The sequence below is a fragment of the Podarcis melisellensis genome, assembly GCF_964234715.1.
Source record: "Podarcis melisellensis genome assembly, chromosome: 18".
In the NCBI taxonomy this organism is placed as follows: domain Eukaryota; kingdom Metazoa; phylum Chordata; class Lepidosauria; order Squamata; family Lacertidae; genus Podarcis; species Podarcis melisellensis.
Window position 1 is genome coordinate 383,567 of NC_138536.1, and position 19,698 is coordinate 403,264.

General features: G+C 48.9%; 1 protein-coding gene across 1 annotated transcript; it reads left to right on the plus strand.

Moving 5' to 3' along the window:
* Positions 1-1,180: 1,180 nt before the first annotated feature.
* Positions 1,181-19,082, plus strand: LONP1 (lon peptidase 1, mitochondrial). Its single transcript, XM_081895483.1, has 18 exons — positions 1,181-1,338; positions 4,055-4,143; positions 4,425-4,544; positions 5,599-5,824; positions 6,019-6,080; positions 7,273-7,402; positions 9,167-9,250; positions 10,092-10,312; positions 10,404-10,542; positions 11,720-11,898; positions 12,002-12,089; positions 12,939-13,061; positions 13,954-14,070; positions 15,258-15,398; positions 15,520-15,685; positions 16,771-16,979; positions 17,775-17,939; positions 18,721-19,082. The coding sequence occupies exons 1-18, from the start codon at positions 1,255-1,257 to the stop codon at positions 18,886-18,888; spliced, it is 2,511 nt and encodes an 836-aa protein (XP_081751609.1). The 5' UTR covers positions 1,181-1,254; the 3' UTR covers positions 18,889-19,082.
* The last annotated feature ends 616 nt before the right edge of the window (positions 19,083-19,698 follow it).

Below are 19,698 nucleotides of genomic sequence, written 5' to 3' on the forward strand. Positions count from 1 at the left end.
GTTTTTATTATGTATTTTGTGGTTTTATATCTTGATTTTATTCCGTGAACTGCCCTGAGATCCCGGGGTATAGGGCGGTATATAAATAATAATAATAATAATAATAATAATAATAAAGGACATGAACCACATGTCTGAAATAAAGTAAAATGATATAATACAATGTAACACACATATATACACTGTAAAATTAAGTAAAATGATAAGATATAATATAGTACATACATATACACTGCAAAATAAAGTACAGTGGTTAAGTACTTAATTTGTTCCGGAGGTCTGTTCTTAACCTGAAACGGTTCTTAACCTGAAGCACCACTTTAGTTAATGGGGTCTCCTGCTGCTGCGCCGCTCGAGCACGATTTCTGTTCTCATCCTGAAGCAAAGTTCTTAACCTGAAGCACTATTTCTGGGTTAGTGGAGTCTGTAACCTGAAGTGGATGTAACCCGAGGTACCCCAGTAAAATAAAATGATATAACACATATGCACTGTAAAATAAAAGTACAGTAAAATAAAACAAAAGACATATATACACTGTAAAATAAAATGATTAACACAACATACACACACATGTATATACACTGTAAAATAAAATAAAACTATAATATAATACAATATAATATAATTATATTTTATTAAAATATAATAAATATATATAGCACACATATATAAACTGTAAAATCCAACCAGGCAAGAATGTAATGTAATATAACACACAAATCCTTCCTTTCCCCCATTCAAAGCCCAAGCAAAGGCAACTGGCCAATCAGCGGCCGCGGCGCCTGGCCTCCCTCCCTCCCCCCTCTCCACCCCGGAAGTTCTGCAGGGGCCGCTCTGCCCCGCCACTTCCGCTCCCTCTCTCTCTCTCTCTCTCTCTCTCTCCTCTACCTCCGCCGTCGCGCGGCGTTGTCGTCACTCCGGCGTCCAAGATGGCGGCGTCCATGTCGGCGGCGTCTCCGCTGCGCCTGCTGTGGCGCTGCCGGGGGCGGCTGTACCCGAGGCGGGCTCCCGCGGCGGCGGCGGCCCGACCCTGGGCGGCGGCGGCGGGGTCCGGGCGGGCCTGGCTTCCCCCGCCGGGGGCGTCTCCGCGGCCTCCTCCCCGGCGGCTGCTGTCCTTCCTGCGAGGCCCCTCGGACGGCTCTCCCTCCTCCTCCTCGGACGGCGGCGAGGGAGGCGGCGAGGGAGGCGGCCTCCCCGGGGACGGCGGCTCGGAGTCGGGCGGCGGCGGGCCGGTGACGGCGCTGGCGCCCCTCATGGTCCCCGAGAGGGTCCCGCACGTGCCGCTCATCGCCGTCGCCCGGAACCCCGTCTTCCCCCGGTTCATCAAGATCATCGAGGTAGGACCCCAACGCGCCCCCAGTCCCCTCAGGCCAGAGGGAAGCACGCTTTTTCGGCGGGGGGGGGGGCGGGCTAGATTTGGGGGGGGGGGAAATGAACGGATTCCTATGCCCCACAAATACCCCAGAGGTACATTTGAAATAAAAGGACACATTCTGCTCCACTGTCCCTCAGACCTTGTGGGGGAACGAATTATATTTCGAATTATTATTATTATTATTGCGGGAGGCAGCGGAAGACAGGAGGGCCTGGCGTGCTCTGGTCCAGGGGGTCACAAAGAGTCGGACACGACTAAACAATAACAATAATAATAATAATGAACGGATTCCTATGCCCCACAAATACCCCAGAGATGCATTTGAAATAAAAGGACACATTCTGCTCCACTGTCCCTCAGATCTCGTGGAGGAACAGATTATATTTTGAATAATGATGATAATAATGAACGGATTTCTATGCCCCACAAATCACCCAGAGATGCATTTTCAATAAAAGGGCATATTCTACTCTATAGGCTATTATTAAATGAGGCTGCATTTTAAATAGTATTTTAAATTGCTTCCCCCCCCCATTATGTTTTTATTGTAATTTTACTGGTGTTAGCCGCCCTGAGCCTGGCTCTGGCCAAGGAGGGCGGGGTATAAATAGGTTTTTGTATTTTAATATTGGTCTTGGTCAGGGTGGCTGTTTTGGAATCTGCTGGGTTGCTTGCTTCTGTTGACAGGTGTCTTTTGGTACCGTAACGAGCTGGGATTACAGGAAAGATCTCCCTTTACAGCAAGTGCTTCTAATCTCAGCTCGTTACCTACAGTGAAGATACCAGGCTGGCTGAGAGGGGATCAAATACTTATTTCACTCATTAGAATTCCTGTTGTTATTCTGTCTCTCACAGAAACCCCAGAAGACAAAAGTCAGAGATGGATGTGCATTATAATGAGTGAAAAAAGTAATTGATCTGGTTTCTTCACTGTATGTAACGAGCTGAGATTAGAAGCACCTGCTGTAAGGTCTTGCCTGTAATCCCAGCCTTTTGTAATAATGGTCATTATGCCTTACTCAGTTGAATTTTCTGGGCAGCCTGGCCATTCCTTGGAGATGGTAAATAGTTCCTGAATCTCTTGCGCATCTTGGTAGTTTGCTCAGCTGAACAGATACTTGCCAGGCTGTATTTTGAAAGGGAGAGGTAAACCCCTACAGTCCAAATGGAAAGACAATTATTATTGTTCCCATTTCCTTCCTCCTTGCAGAGAAATATTTGAGGTCAATTTGGGAGAGTCCAAATAGCTTCAGGATTGCTCTCCTGTTTTATATACTTTATATTGCTCTCCTGGTTTATATACTTATGTATGCGTTTGCCTGGTACATTTATGAACATTTTATTCTACATTTGAGACCTTAGAATTCTTATAACTGGGGGGGGGGTTGCAAACAAACAATATTATTTTATTATTATAGTTATTATTATAATTGTTATATTATTGTTGATGTTATCTTCCTGCTCTGGTGTGGGAGAGGGGAGGAGAGGCCCCCCCCCACACACACTCACAATTCCAATCCCTGGAATTTTAGGATGTGACTCATAAACTGGCCATCTGCTGATATTTCACTGTGTTTCATCATCTCCTTTGTCGCTCATTCCAAGAAAATAGAAGCGCAGCTCCTTTGCTTCGAACTCTCAGCTGTTCTTTCGCGGTGGTTCCATCTGAATGGCCTTTTGGATCCTTCCCAGTTCTGCTATTGTGTGATGCCGTGATTTTCTGGCAGGGACGGCACTTTTGGCCTTGGTGTTGTCCAGAACTCAAATTAGACATGCTGCCCTTTGCATTGCTTTTCCGCTGAGAGGCCCAGCGCTTGCCAAGGCCACTTTTTCAAGGATTTGTTTGGTAGACAGACTGGGGGGGGAGAGAGGTGGGGGCTGCTCTTGTTTGGGCAGAAGCCGCAGTTCAGCATCTCTGGTTTCCTTGGACTGTGATAGATGTGACATCTCACATTTTATAAATGCTGGTATGGAAGGGCAGAACAGAGAGATGTTCCTCACAGGCCTTGTACAACCTTCCTGCGGCCATCGTTCATCTGATTTCTACTCAAAATGCAGGGAGCAAGCCTTAATTCTAGTCAGGGTGTTTATAAAAATCAATGATTTTTTTAAAAATCAGTTGTTGTTTTTTTAAATCGGACTTTTAAAATTTAAATCAAATTTTTAAAATAAAATGCTTTGGGAGGAAAAATCTTTCTAAAGATAGTTTTCTGTTACATTATAGTCCAAAGGCTATTATCAGGAAATAAGGATTTGTTTTAAGTTTTTCATGTGTGCTAAAATTCAGTCTAAGATGGGTTTTTTTTAAAAAAAATGTTTAACCACATTGTGACCCATTGTGACGGTTTATAGCTTTTAGCAATAAAGATTTCATTCATTCATTGGGGCTGACTCCCTAGCAAATGGGCTTTGTTCCAAGAAAAGCTGCAACTTGGAGCTCAATGCTCCCCTTTGCCAGACTCTCTCTCCTAAGCCTTAATTGACTGACACGCGTCCTTGCCGTGGCTTTTGACACTTGAGATGTGTATTTTAGGACCCACCTTCCTCCTGTGACTGCAAGGTGTTTTAAACTGTTCTTAGTGTTGCATTTTAATTGATGTAACCCACTCCAGAACCTTAGGGTGAAGGGTTAGTAATTCATTAATAATTTCAATAATAATAATAATTGAACCTTTTAGGTGAAAAACAAGAAACTGGTTGAGTTGCTGCGGAGGAAAGTCAGCCTTGCCCAACCGTACGCTGGCGTCTTCCTCAAAAAGGACGACAGGTGAGCCCAGAGCTTTCACCCCAGTCATTCCTGGGGTCCCACGTGAGAAACGCCACCCATATATTGTACTCCAAAGGCCAAGTGCAGTTTTAAATCTCTCCCTCCGCATTGAATGTCCTGCCTTTCTGCAGTTAAGGGTTTGGGGTCTGCAGCTCAGGAGCGGATCACTTGCTTTGCATGCAGAAGGTCCTGAAACCCTGGAGAGCCACTGTCCCCCCCCCCCCCCCAATAAAGTAAATCCCTCTCTGCCTGCCATTCTGAACACCTGCTTGGATCTGCAGCAACGAGTCGGACGTGGTGGAGAACCTGGACGAGATCTACCAGATGGGAACCTTTGTTCAGATTCACGAGATGCAGGACCTTGGCGACCGGCTGAGGATGATCGTCATGGGGCACCGAAGGTAAAGCCCCCCCCTTGCAGCCCTCTCTTCTCCTTCCTCACTGGCCTCCCCACCGGTGAAGGGGAGGGCCGTGGAAGGAAGCGGCAAATGAGAAAGATGCAGACTGGAGGACGAGCGCTTGCGATTCGGGAGTGATAGCTTTGCTCCATTCGGCCCTTTCTCTTTTTCTCCTTCTCCTTCTTCTTCTTCTTTCGCTCATAGCCAAGTAAGATTGTCTTCCATAAACACAGTTTAAACAGTGAGTCTGTAAGTGACTGTGGAGGCCAATTCTGGATCCCCACGTCCTTCCACACTGGGGACATTGGTTTCTGGGCGGGAGTTGATCCCGGTGAAGTTTTGCCAAGCGTGCCTTCCTCTTAGCACACTTCTCCCTTGCGTCCTGAGTTCGAGTGTCTTCAAAGTCCATGACACCTTTGGGAAAGGCTGTTCTCCAACTGGAACGCTCGCAGGCCAGTGTTTCCCAGTTGTCTGAGTTTATACTACATTTTTAACGTTTCGCCTAGAGGCAGCCTTTGAACCTCTTTTGCTGACCACCAACATTACGCTTTCCATTTTTAAGTTTGGAATAGAGTAATTGCTTTGGAAGACAATAATCGGGCATCTGCACAACATGACCAGTCCAACAAAGCTGGTACTGAAGAATCATCGCTTTCACACGGGTGATCTTTGCTTCTTCCAGTAAACTGGCATTAGTTCGCCTGTGTAAAACTTTTCAGACATCCCGTTCTCCTCCTAAGAACCCTGCGAGGCGAGTTAGGCGGAGACAGGCAGTAATTTGCCCCAAGGCAAATCCCCCCCCCCATGCCGTGCCACGGTATTTTATTTGTATTGTGCAATTTTTCAGTTCTGTGACTGTCTTTTTTCTATTGGACCTCCATGTCCAGGCTGAACAATGGGGGTGGAGACGCTCCTTCAGGCATACAGGACTTTAAAAATCAGCACCAACACTTTGACTTGTGCTCAGACACATGCCTGGAGATTGTGTGTGTGTGTGTATGAATGAGGAGAATGGGGATCCCTTTACTGACCCCATCTCCCCCCTCTGGTCCTGCAGGATCCGGATCAACAAGCAGCTGGAGGTGGACCCCGAAGAGGCGGCCGAGGAGAGCAAGCCAAAGACCCGCCGGAAGCAGAAGCGGTCGAAGAGGGAGGCAGGCGAGGTGGCGGAGGCCGTGGGGGACGTGGTGCTGGAGCCCCTGGAAGCCTCCCCAGGGGAGGTCCTCATGGTGGAAGTGGACAACGTGGCCCACGAGGAATTCCAGGTCACGGAAGAGGTCAAGGTGAGTGATCTGTCTGAGAGTCGCCCACCAGGAGTTGGCAAGACGACAAAGGTCACGCTGCTATTCCTGGGGCGGGGGGGGGGGGGCGAGAGGCGCCAGGGCCGTCTGGTGAGTGGAAATGGAGGTTCGTTCCTCGGGGGTGTCCCTCTCCCATCCCACCCTCCAACCGTCCCTCTCGCTGTCTTCCTTTGCAGGCCCTGACGGCCGAAATCGTCAAGACCATCCGGGACATCATTGCGCTGAACCCGCTGTACAGGTGGGTTCGGAGAAGCCTTTTGCAATGCCCTCTTTGCCCCCCGTCCTGCCTCGCCCCTCACGTGCCCCCCTCCCCAGGAAGTGGCCGTACAGGCCCTTTATGCAACCCCCATTTGAAGGAGCTGCCTTGGAAAGCCAACCGCAAACTGAATAGCAAGCTTCTCCCAGTCTTATTCTCCCTTGGAACCATTTTCAACTATCGAACAGTCTGTAAACATTCAGATTCCTAAGGATCTAAATTTTTTTTTGCATTTTTTCTAGCTGGAGCCATCTCACTTCTTTCAGAACTGTGTATTTTTTTTACCATTGCCACACGCCCTGGGGCAGAGGGTGGGTGAGGGATTTAGGAATGGAACAAATGAGTGTTGGTTTCGTATATGGAGTTCATAACCTATTGGGAGTTTTGCTGGCAAAACTAACCTTGGGTCCAGTCCACTTCCAATTACCTGGTCAGCCTTAGCAGGTCAATATGCAAACTTAATCCGTTCCGGAAGTCTGTTCCAAAACCAAAGTGATATTTAGAGCTTTGCTTTTTGCTATTTTTTTGTGTGGCTTTTTCTTTTTTCTTATTGTGACTTGTTCTTCATTTTATGGGACTGACTTGTGACTCCATTTTTGTGACTTGTTTTTTGTGACTGTGCGGAACCCAGTTCAGCTACTAATTGATTGATTGTGTGGATAAAAGCCCCCCCTCCAAACAATGACCATCATCAGTCTATGTAAGAAAAAAACAATTTTAATTTCTATCATCTACAATGCTGCCTTATTTATTTTATACTACAGTACATTGATTCTTGCTTTCATTTTATGGATCAATGGTCTCGTTAGATAGTAAAATCCACGTTCAATTGCTGTCTTTGGGCTTGTTTTTAGAAGTCTGGAATGGATTAATCCGTTTTGCATTCCTTTCTATTTTGCATTCCGGAACGGATTAAGTTCGAGAACCATGGTACCACTGTAAAGTTACTTTGAACACTTTTTTCCAATTCATTATATATCATTTCCCAGAATTCCTTTATCATTTTGCAATTGCACCACATACGACGAAAGGTTCCCTCGTACTAAACATCTCAGTCGAACCCAGAAGCTGCCCATGCGCGGAAAGAAGCCAGTCTTTTTTCTGGGAACGAAGGACTCTGGCAGGAAAGAGGCAGCCCTGCTCTTCTGACTTGCGGTTTTGTCCGTCCTCGCAGGGAGTCTGTTCTTCAGATGATGCAGGCAGGGCAGAGGGTGGTCGACAACCCCATCTACCTGAGCGACATGGGGGCCGCGCTGACGGGGGCCGAGTCCCACGAGCTGCAGGACATCCTGGAAGAGACAAACGTAAGTGGGGAGGGACAATGTCCCATCGCCCCTGGGAAAGTCTGTATTCTCTGCGGTGGTGGGCTGTTGGGTGAGCGATTTTCAGCATCCCCCCCTCCGAAAAAGCTGAAGAACTCTTGCCACTCCTCCCAACAGAAGCTTAACAATTCTGGACAGTTCTCTCCTCCAAAAGCCCCACAACTCCAGGCAGTGGCAGTGGGTGGCGCACTACCAGTTTTATTATCCTGGGAGTCGATTGCAGTCCCTAGAGAGCTGGACGTTCCTGTTCCAGATGAACCTGCCGGGTGCTGAGGGCTTTTCCTCTGTAATTTCCAAGGCAACATGATGCCCAAGTACAACAATGCAATATCAATATAAACCCTTTATATAATCTATACGGAACATTGAACAATATGAAAAACCAAATAAGCAGAATCTCATAAATCTCTGAAAGTAAGTCTTATCAGACTGTGAAAGTCTTTGTAGACTGTGCAAGTCTCTGAAAGAAGCAGTGGGTCAGATTCTTATCTGGTGAAAACAAGCCGTAAAGCTTTGTTTTATGACGTCCGTCGCTGCTGAAGTGGTCTGCAAACAGACGTAGTGAACAGTGATTCCAGATATGGCCACTGTTTCCGGATATACCCACAGCAGGAGGATACAGACATGCTTCATAAACTGCAAATGAACTATTGAAACGATGACCTGCATGTACTATATTGACAATTCAGTATGAAATATGAAATAAAACCAAAAGTGGCACCTCCAAACTGGCATTATGAATGCGTGAACGGAGGCAATTTGGATTTATTATTCACGGTATTGTGGGTGAATCAGAAAGCCATAAGTATTAGACAAGTTTATGAAAGACGCTTACGACAGCAAGAATCTCAGTTTATCTCTATGTTCAAAACCATTAATCCAGGAGGACTTAATTCTGAATTGGATCTCAGTTGTTTTATTTGATTCTTTACATTCTGGCTGTTAAACTGTGCTGTATCTTTAAGCTCAATCTCCTGGTGATGAGCCCCACCTGGGGTCGGCTTTTTAGGTTTCTGGCAACATGCAGTCAGTAGCAGTCGTTACAGAACTTTATGACCACTGCTCCGTAGATATTGTTGTTATACAATCCCATTCACCATGTAGATGGGGTATGTACTTTTGGTTTTATTTATATTGACATTGATATAGATTATATAAAGAGTTTATATTGATACTGCATTGTTGTACTTGGATATTGTGTTGCCTTGGAAATTACTGATAATTGTTTGCAACACAGGGGTTGGTTTAGTTGTTTAGTTACTTCTGTCACACCTTTCCACTGTGGCAGCCACATCGGGGGATTTGGGGGGGGTGTTGCTAAAAACCGCTTCAGTACTCCCCCCCCCCCAATATTTTTCCAGGCGGGAAATATTTCAAGGCAGGTCTTTGGAAACTTAGGTGCAGGCGATGCTGGCCACTTGGGCTGCTGTTTTAATTCCTGGCTCCAGATGTGCAGCACTATCGTTTTGCAAAGATAATTAATTTCATATAAAGCAGAGGACTGCTATAACAAGGATCCGGATGTGTTTGTGATTCATTCAAACTATTGTTTTTTTTTAACTAGTAAGGATTTCATTTTATAATGATGTGTTTAAAATGTCGGGCGCCTCCTTGAACTTTGGGAGAAAGGCGGGCTAGAAATATCTGAATCAAGAATTCTTGGACGTGAGTCGCCCTTCCCTGAACCCCAAGGCTCTCTGGCCCCCCGAAAAGACACACATGGGAATTTCTTTCCTTTCCTCCTAGATTCCCAAGCGCCTCTACAAAGCCCTCTCTCTGCTGAAGAAAGAGTATGAACTCAGCAAACTCCAGCAACGTCTTGGGCGGGAGGTGAGCAGGTCTCCTTGGAGGTATTTTGTGGCAGAACAAGGCAATAATAATGATGATGATATAATATAATAATAATAATTTCTACCCTGCCCATCTGGATGGGTTTCCCCAGCCACTCTGGGCAGCTCCCAACAAAAAATTAAAAATACATTAAAACATCCGTCATTAAAAATGTCCCTAAACAGGGAACATTTTCAGATGTCTTCTAAAAGTCAAATAGTTGTTTCTCTCCTTGACATCTGATGGGAGGGCGTTCCACAGGGCAGGCGCCACCACCGAGGAGACCCTCTGCCTGGTTCTCTGCAACCTCACTTCTTGCAGGGAGGGAACCGTCAGAAGGCTCTCGGGAAAGAGAGACTGGTGTCTGGGGTGGAGACGCTCCTTCAGGGATACTGGGCTGTTTGGGGCTTTCAAGGTCAGCACCGACCCTTTGAATTGTGCCTGGAAACGTCCTGGGAGCCAATGTAGGTCTTTCAGGACTGGTGTTACAGTATATAGTCACCACTCCCAGTCCCCAGTCTGGCTGCCGCATTCTGGATTAGTTGCAGTTTCTGGGTCACCTTCCAAGGGAGCCCCATGGAGAGCGCATGGCAGTAGTCCAAGTGGGAGATAACCAGAGCATGCACCACTCTGGCCAGACAGTCTGCGGGCAGGGAGGGTCTCATCCTGCATCCCAGATGGAGCTGCCCTGGACACAGAACTGACCTGCGCCTCCATGGAGTCCAGAATGCCCCCCAGGCTGCGCACCTGGTCCTTTGGGGGCACAGTCGCCCCATTCAGGACAGGGCGGCCTGCTCCCACCCACGCCCCTCCGCCGTCTCCCCTGTCTCCCCTCCGTCAGGTGGAGGAGAAGATCAAGCAGACGCACCGCAAGTACCTCTTGCATGAGCAACTGAAGATCATCAAGAAGGAGCTGGGCTTGGAGAAGGAGGACAAGGACGCCATCGAGGAGAAGTTCCGGGAGCGGCTGAAGGACCTGGTGGTCCCCCAGCACGTCATGGAGGTCATCGACGAGGAGCTGAACAAGCTGGGGCTGCTGGACAACCACTCGTCCGAGTTCAAGTGAGTCGGGCGGGGGAGCGAGCCGGAACCCAGCGGCATCAGGGGCGGGGGGGAGGGACTTCCTGTTGTGACGTGGCCGCCTCTCCCCCAGCGTCACGCGGAACTACCTGGACTGGCTGACCTCTATCCCATGGGGAAAATGCAGCGAGGAGAACCTGGAGCTGGCCAGGGCCCAGGCCGTCCTGGAAGAGGACCACTACGGCATGGAGGACGTCAAGAAGAGGGTTCTGGTAATATAATAATTATTTCTTATTTATACCCTGCCCATCTGGCTGAGTTTCCCCAGCCACTCTGGGTGGCTTCCAATCAAGTATTAAAAACAATACAGCGTTAAATGTTAAAAACTTCCCTAAACAGATAGGATAGCTACTTATTTCCTTCATATCTGAAGGGAGGGTGTTCCACAGGGCGGGCGCCACCACCAAGAAGGCCTTCTGCCTGGTTCCCTGTAATCTCACTTCTCACAATGAGGGAACCGCCAGAAGGCCCTCTGCGCTGGATCTCAGTGTCCGGGCTGAACGATGGGGGTGGAGACGCTCCTTCAGGTATACTGGGCCGAGGCCGTTTAGGGCTTTAAAGGTCAGCACCAACACTTTGAATTGTGCTCGGAAACGTACTGGGAATCAATGTAGGTCTTCCAGGATTGGTGTCTCCACTCCCAGTCACCAGTCAAGCTGCCACATTGTGGATTAGTTGTTGTTTCTGGGTCACCTTCAAAGGCAGCCCCACGTAGTGCGCATTGCAGTAGTCCAAGCGGGAGATAACCAGAGCATGCACCACTCTGGTGAGACTGTCCGCGGGCAGGGAGGGTCTCAGCCTGCGTACCAGGTGGAGCTGGGCACACTCTGCGCCTCCGAGGCGGGGCGGCAACACAGGCCATGTTTTCCCCAAGCACTGAACTGTGGTGAGGTATGAACCATGGTTTGCTGCCTTTCTTTTTTTTTAAGAGCGATAGACAGAAGGCGTGTACCAAAACTCGCAACTCGTGAACAAATGGGGTATTAGCGTATTATTATTATTTGAATTTATATGCCATACTATACCCAGAGGTCTCAGGGCGTTTCCCAGAACAAGCAGAACGTAGACAAACTTTTAATGATATTTGGAATTCGTTTCTACAAACACTTGTTTTAGGTTAAATACAGGGCAACTACAATAGCAAAGTTCTGGGTTTTTAAAATTGTATTTTACATGGGTACTATCCACTCCCCTTTTCCACGTCTTATTTTACCTTGTGCTGTTACAATTATATACACACACACACATATTTATATGTTTTTATTTTCCATTAAAGCATGTTAATAATTGAAAACTAATAAGAAGTACATAACAGCAACGGGAAATAAACTTGTTTTCTTCTCTGTCTTTCTGACCCATCTCTGTCCCCCCCCCCCCCCCGCTGCCCAGGAATTCATCGCGGTCAGCCAGCTGCGAGGCTCCACTCAGGGCAAGATCCTCTGCTTCTTTGGGCCCCCCGGCGTGGGCAAGACCAGCATCGCCCGCTCCATCGCCCGGGCCTTGAACCGCGAGTATTTCCGCTTCAGCGTCGGAGGGATGACGGACGTGGCCGAGATCAAAGGGCACAGGTGGGGGGGGCCGTTGGCCGCAGCCCCTTTAGTTGGGGGCTGGGCTGGGTGATGCCCTGGGGCTCCCTGGCTCCAACTCTGCGGTTCTGTGCTTCTCACGCAGGCGGACGTACGTGGGGGCCATGCCAGGAAAGATCATCCAGTGCCTGAAGAAGACCAAGACGGAGAACCCCCTCATTCTGATCGACGAGGTAACGGGGTCTTGCTCAATGATCGATTGATTGATTTGTCAGGAGGTTTTTAATGAATGATTTTTTTGTGTGTAATTTGGATTGTTTGTTGGAAGCCGCCCAGAGTGGCTGGGGAAACCCAGACAGATGGGCGGGGTATTAATAATAAATTATTATTAATATTATCTGTATGCCGCCCCCATTGTTCAGCCCGGACACCGGGATCCTCCTCCTGAGGGCCTTCTGGCAGTTCCCTCCGTGTGAGAAGCGAGGTTACAGGGAAGCAGGCAGAGGGCCTTCTTGGTGGTGGCACCCACCCTATGGAATGCCCTCCCGTCAGATGCCAAGGAAATCAACAACTAACTGACTTTTAGAAGACATCTGAAGGCAGCCCTGTTTAGGGAAGTTTTTAATGTCTGATGTTTTATCGTGTTTTTAATATTCTGTTGAGAGCCGCCCAGAGTGGCAGGGGAAAGCCAGCCAGATGGGTGGGGTATAAATAAGAAATTATCATTATTCTCTTCTCCGGGCTCTAACTGATTGATTGATTTGTATTCCGCCCTATATCTGAGGGCAGCTCACAACATAATGTAACCCAAATTATGTAATGGAAACAAGAAGAACCGCAAAAAACCCCACAAAACGCCCCCTCCCCACCAACACATTTTAAAGGGTGTATATAGGATGCTAGTCAGCTCCAGGCCTGGTTGAAGAGGAAGAGTTTTGCCTGGTGTAATGAAGGCGCCAGGCGAGCCTCCCTGGGGAGAGCGTTCCACAAACGCGTAGCCGCCACAGAGAAGGCCCCGCTCTCGCGTCAGTGCCCTTGGGGGCCCCCTCCTCCCTGGCGCTGACGTGGCTCCTGTGCCGCAGGTGGACAAGATTGGCAGGGGCTACCAGGGGGACCCTTCCTCCGCCCTCCTCGAGCTGCTGGACCCCGAGCAGAACGCCAACTTCCTGGACCACTACCTGGATGTCCCGGTCGACCTCTCCAAGGTACCTTCCCTCCCTCCGCTCGCGCTCACTCTCTCGCGCGCAGCTGGGCTCCCTGGACCCTTGGCGGTGGGGGGGCCAGCAGGATTAGTGGTTAGCGGGGAGGGAGTCCGGGATCCAGAAACTCCTTGGGGGTTACAGATTCGCCATCACGGGGCTGGAGGACATCTGTGGTGAGGGGAGTTGGGGTGGACTGATCCTATTTCTGTATGCTGCTTTTCGTCTTTTTAAAATGTTTTACCCAATTTCCAGAAATTCCACTACATTTCCCCCCCAAAAATCCTTTAAATTACCGGTTTCCCACCTCCCCCCCCCCCGCGACGTTTTTCTTAACCCTCCCCACATTTGTCGCAGCCCATCTTCCCTCTTCTTACGTCAAAATCGTAACACCACCGTCTCTAAATTTTCCTGTTCCAGTCCTGCTCACAGATGCTTCATGCTGTATTTCTTCAAATAATCTGAATAATTTTTCCCCCAAAAAAATAAGAGAGAAAATCGTCATTTGATTTTCTTATTTTGGCTCTCAGAGTTGACATAGTCCGTAATTTTGGTTCTCCATTCTTCTCTGGTTGCAACTTTTTCGTTTTTCCATTTCTGGAATACATACACTAGCAACCATATATATTTTTTGAATTTCTGTCCCTGTAATCTGTAGCAGAAAAGTTGTTAATTTTGGTGGGCTCACTATTTTTTTAATCTGTTCCTATATCGTTCCCCTAAACACCCTTCCTTTTCACACAACTCCTATCTCTGCCCCTTTTCCTGCACGTGAATCGCAAAGCGGCCAGGACTGAGCGCCATTCCCTGTGCCCGCAAGGGCAGAGTGTCTCTGGTCTGGCTTTGCTGGTCTGCCCAGGCCCAACCGCGCTCTCTGCCTCGTGTGCCCCCCCCCCAGGTGCTCTTCATTTGCACGGCCAACGTGACGGAGACGATCCCGGAGCCCCTGCGGGACAGGATGGAGATGATCAACATCTCGGGCTACGTGGCGCAGGAGAAGCTGGCCATCGCGGAGGTGAGCCTTGGGCCTGGCAGCCCCCTAGCGCCCCACCGGGGCTCGGCCTGCGCCTCTCAAACCCCCAGAGCCCCGGCCAAGCGGCAGGGGGATTCGAACCCTGGTCTTGCAGGGCCTCGTCTTGAATTTGCTTAAAATGGATGAGCTTGGCTCTTGAGGAAAGGCGGTTTCGTCTGCAATGTGTTTAGGGAGAACAAGGAGTGAAATGCCCTTTTTAAAAAGAGCAACAGACAGAAGATAGGTGTTTTTTTAACTTAAATGAATGAGCCCAGCTCCTGCAGAAAGGCTGTTTCGTCTGCGATGGGTTTAGGGAGTGAAATGGCCTTTTTAGCGGGCGCCAGGCTTAAGTCCGCCTCTGGGTTTAGCTTTTTGCGAGACCCACAAAAGAGGGCGGGAGGTGAGCTGCTCCTAAGAATTGGGCTTCTATAGAGAATTGGAAGGGACCCCCAGGGCCCATCTAGTCTAACCCCTGCAATGTAGGCATCTTCGGGGGGGACGGGACATCCCCAGAGTCTGGCCATTCACCACAACTCACTCTGGGATGGAGGAAAAATGAGGTTTCATTGAGGACCAGATCCCCCAGGCGCTGTTTATATGATTGGGTGTTCCTTTATGACATCTACCACACTTTTCCGTGTATAAGCCAAGTTATTTTTCTGATAAATCAGTGTCAAAAATTTGTGGCTGTCTTATACATGGGTAGTGCAGAGGGGGGGACGGGATTCTGTGAGTGGGAGATCGGCAGCGGCAAGCGACCGCTGACTTATGCAGTGTTGGGCAGTTGGGTGAGCAATTTTCTGCCTCCCCCCCCCAAAAAAGCTCCAAAACTGTGGGCAATCACCCCCCAAATTTTGTAAATTTCAGGTCCCACAAAATAGGGGGCGTCCTATACACAGGGGCGTGTTATACACGAAAAATACGGTGTGTTATACAGTGGTACCTCAGGTTAAGTACTTAATTCGTTCTGGAGGTCTGTTCTTAACCTGAAACTGTTCTTAACCTGAAGCACCACTTTAGCTAATGGCTGCCGGAGCACGATTTCTGTTCTCATCCTGAAGCAAAGTTCTTAACCTGAAGCACTATTTCTGGGTTAGCGGAGTCTGTAACCTGAAGCGTATGTAACCCGAGGTACCACTGTATAGGGTTTTGTGTCATTTGTGACACAAATCTCTCTTTCCCTCCCCCAGAGGTACCTGGTCCCCCAGGCCAGGGTCCTGTGCGGTCTGGATGAGGCCAAGACCAGCATCACGCCGGACGTCCTGACCGTGCTCATTAAGCAGTACTGCCGGGAGAGCGGGGTGAGGAACTTGCAGAAGCAAGTGGAGAAGGTGAGAGAGGATCCCCCCTCTTTGGTTGGTGGGGAAGGGGGGAGAACTGGGGCATTGTGTCGCCCTTCACCCCCCAAAAAAAAAACAAGGGCTCCAACCCCCGTCCCATTTGCTCGCTCAGGTGCTGCGGAAATCGGCGTACAAGATTGTCAGCGGGGAGGCGGAGAAGGTGGAGGTGACGCCAGAAAATCTCCAGGATTTTGTTGGGAAGCCCATCTTCACGGTGGACCGGATGTACGATGTGACCCCCCCTGGGGTGGTGATGGGGCTGGCCTGGACCGCCATGGGTGAGACTCGGAAACGCCTTTTCTCTCTTTCTCTCTCTGGATAATAATGTTTATTAGTTTGCACTTACAATAATCCAATTATAGCCTCATCATATCAATGTCAATATTAAAATATAATTCCCACTACAGTGGTACCATGGTTCTCAAACGCTGAAAACCAGGAAGTTTGTTCCAAAACCAAGGAACACTTTCCTAGAGAAAGGAACGCAAAACGGATTACTCAGTTCCATACTTTTATGGCTCCATACCATTGAGCCATAAAACGAAAGCAAGAATCAATGTACAGTACTATAAAATAAATAAGACAGTATTGTAGATGATAAAATGAAGATTAAACTTTTTTCTTAGCTGCACTGATGACAGTCTGTTTGGATGGGGGGCTTTTATCCATTTCCGCAGTTGCATAATCAATCAATCAATCAGTAGCTAAACTGGGTTCCACACAGTCACAAAAACAAATTAACTGGAAATGCCTCAAAACAAAAACACAAAATAAAGATGTTTTTTACATTCTTTATTCTTCTTCTAAAACATGGGTAGGCAAACTAAGGCCTGGGGGCCAATCGCCTTCTCAATCTGGCCCGCGGACAGTCTGGGAATCAGCATGTTTTTACATGAGTAGAATGTGTGCTTTTATTTAAAACGCATCTCTGGGTTATTTGTGGGGCATAGGAATTCGTTCATATTTTTTTCCCAAAATATAAGTCCGGCCCCTCACAAGGTCTGAGGGACGGTGGACTGGCCCCCTGCTGAAAAAGGCTGCTGACCCCTGGCCAAACTTAATCCGTTCCAGAAATCTGTTTGACTTCTGAAATGTTTGGAAACCGAGGCGCGGCTTCTTATTGGTGCAGGCGCCCCAGAAATAATAGTCGACAGCCAAAAAACAGAACTCTTACTTCCGGACTTTCGTGTTTGAGAACCAAGGTCCCATTGTATTCCTAAAAGAGGTGGCGTTGTATCTGGGGCGCTGGAGGTTTCAAGGTGCAACCGGCCCCTCTGGTTGGGCCCCCAAGCTCTCTCTTCTGGGTTTTTGGCGTTTGGGAACCAAGGTCCCCCTGAATGTCTCGCCCCCTTTTCCCTCCCAGGCGGCTCCACCCTGTTTGTCGAGACCTCCCTCCGCCGCCCCAAGGACCGGGAGAGCAAGGAGGGCTCCCTGGAGGTCACGGGGCAGCTGGGCGACGTCATGAAGGAGAGCGCCAAGATCGCCTACACCTTCGCCCGGGCCTTCCTGATGGAGAGGGATCCTGACAACGACTTCCTGGTGACGTCTCACCTCCACCTGCACGTCCCAGAGGTAGAAACGAGGCAGGACGGGGCACTGGGCAGGGTCCCCCTCTTCTTCCTTCTCCCACCCCCCAACCAAACAGTCACTAAGCTTTCTAGTCCTCACAGAGCACTTTTTGCTGGTGGCCCCGAGGTTGTTGGTTTTTTTTGCTCTCTCAAGCTTTTGAGTCAGGAAATTAATAAAAATAATTTATTATTTATACCCTACCCATCTGCCTGGGTTTCCCCAGCCACTCTGGGCGGCTTCCAACAAGAGATTAAAAATGCAATAAAACACCAGTCATTAAAAACTTCCCTATATAGGGCTTCTGCCTTCGGATGTCTTCTAAAAGTCAGATAGTTGTTTATTTCCTTGACATCTGATGGGAAGGCGCCACCGAGAAGGCCCTCTGCCAGAAGACCCTCGGGAGATGGACCCCGGTGTCCGGGGTGGAGACGCTCCTTCAGGTCTACTGGGCCATTTAGGGCTTTCAAGGTCAGCACTAACACTTTGAATTGTGCTTGGAAATGTCCTGAGAGCCAATGTAGGTCTTTCAAGACTGGTGTTATGTGGTCTCCACTCCCAGTCCCCAGTCTAGCTGCCACATTCTGGATTAGTTGTTGTTTCTGGGTCACCTTCCAAGGCAGCCCCACGGAGAGCGCATGGCAGTAGTCCAAGTGGGAGATAACCAGAGCGTGTACCATTCTTAGTTTGAAAGTGGCAAGATTCCCCCACCCTTTCCATCATTATTATTACTGGGTGGGAGTTCCTGGTCTCTGATCTGCGCAGACTGAGCCTTGCCTCTCCCTCTCTCTCTGTGCGTAGGGAGCCACCCCGAAGGACGGGCCCAGCGCCGGGTGCACGATCGTGACGGCCTTGCTGTCCCTGGCGATGGGGCAGCCCGCGAGGCAGAACGTGGCCATGACCGGGGAGGTCTCTCTGACAGGCAAGATCCTTCCCGTCGGAGGAATCAAAGAGAAGACCATTGCGGTAAGTCGGGGAACTGCAGAACTGCAGCAGGTCTTCCAGGCAGGGATCGGGGATTGATCCTGCTCGCCAACTCTGCCAACCGTTCTCCAGTCTGCGTACCTGTAGCATTTCTCTATTAGGCTACCATTTCTTATCCCAAAGAATGGTAGCGTTGGGAAGGGACTCCAAGGCTCATCCAGCCCCAACCCTGCAATGCAGGAATCTTTTTGCCCAGCACGGGGCTCAAACCCACAGCCCCAAGTTTAAGAGTCTCAAGCTCCATACCAAATGAGCTATCCAATGCCCTTTTAAAATGTGTGGTTTTTTTGGGGGGGGGGTTGCTATTGGGTTGTTGTTGTTTTTTTATTAGGCATTTTGTGGTTTTATATCTTGATTTTATTCTGTGAACCATCCTGAGACCTGCCCTGCCCCATTTTTCAGATTAAAATGTGTGTTTTAACCTGGTTTTCAGCTTGTTGTCAATTTTGATTACTTTTCAGTGTGTTTAAAATACAGTGGTACCTTGGTTTACGAACTTAATCTGTTCTGGAATTCCATTCTTAAACCAAGGTGTGCTTTCCTATAGCAGTGAGGGACTCAATTTACACTCAACAGCCAAAGTTCACAAGGCATAAACGAAGCTGTTCTTAAACCAAGGTACCACTGTAGTTAACTTTCCTTGATTTTATTCTTTTGCAAACTGCTCTGAGTTTTTGGGTCATTGCTATTTCCTCCAACCAAGCGGTGTAAATGTTTTTTTGCTCAGTTCCCGTTAACCGTGCCTTTCTCCATGCCCTCCTAGGCCAAGCGAGCCGGGGTCTCCTGCATGATCCTGCCTCTGGAGAACAAGAAGGACTACTGCGACCTTGCGGACTTCATCACGGAAGGACTGGAAGCGCATTTCGTCGAGCACTACAAGGAGATCTTTGACATTGTTTTCCCAAAGTGTGATTCCCAGGGAGGAGACTGAGCGCCTGGGCTCTCGCTGCCTTTGTTCCTCCTCACGCCGCCGAGTCTGAGCTCCGGGTCCAGGTCCAAGAGATGGACTCAGCAGAGAGCGGGCCACCCTCCAATTATGCCTCCGTTGCCACGAGATGTGCTGCACACCAAATGATGTGAATTATGAACCAATTAAAAAGCCTTTGAGTGAAATTTCCAACACAATGGGAAGTCCTGCGGAATGTGTTGAAACGGCGGCAGACGCAAGTGGGGAAGAGTTGCGCATCGCACGAAGACAGCCGCTAGAGAGAAGTTTGCAGGGTAAGGCTATGCAGCGGAACCTCGGTTGTCGAACGTGTTTGGAAGACTGTCTGGCAACCCAAAATTGGCGTCCACCGAGGTGCCATTGCCAGTTGGCAAAATGCGCCTCGGAAGCAGTCTGACTTCCAAAAGTGATTTGAAAACAGAACCAACTTGTTCAGCTTCCAAAGCATTCGACAACAGAGGTTCCCCCTTCAGCTTACTGTATTTTTCGCTCTATAAGACACACATTTTCACTCCTAAAAAGCAAGGGGAGATGTGTGTGCGTCTTATGGGGCGAATGCAGGCTGCGCAGCGCCTCTTGTTCTGCTGGCTTCCCAGCAAAGCAGGATGAGGGGTGGAAGGGAGCCTTTACGGACCCCTTTTGTCCCTCATCCTGCTTTGCTGGGAAGCCAGCGGGGGAGAAGGGATGGAGGGCAGCCCCTCCGTCCCTTCTCCCACCAAGAGCTGGGCCAAGTCTGCATCTTCTAGAGCGGAAAATATGGTAACCCACCCCACTAAATCCCCACAGATGATGCTT

Coding starts and splice junctions, on each gene's coding strand:
- LONP1 (XM_081895483.1), top strand. CDS start 1,255: ATGGTCCCCGAGAGGGTCCCGCACGTGCCGCTCATCGCCGTCGCCCGG. Junction 7,403..9,166: donor ACATCCTGGAAGAGACAAAC/GTAAGTGGGGAG, acceptor CTTTCCTCCTAG/ATTCCCAAGCGCCTCTACAA. Junction 15,399..15,519: donor TGCAGAAGCAAGTGGAGAAG/GTGAGAGAGGAT, acceptor TTGCTCGCTCAG/GTGCTGCGGAAATCGGCGTA.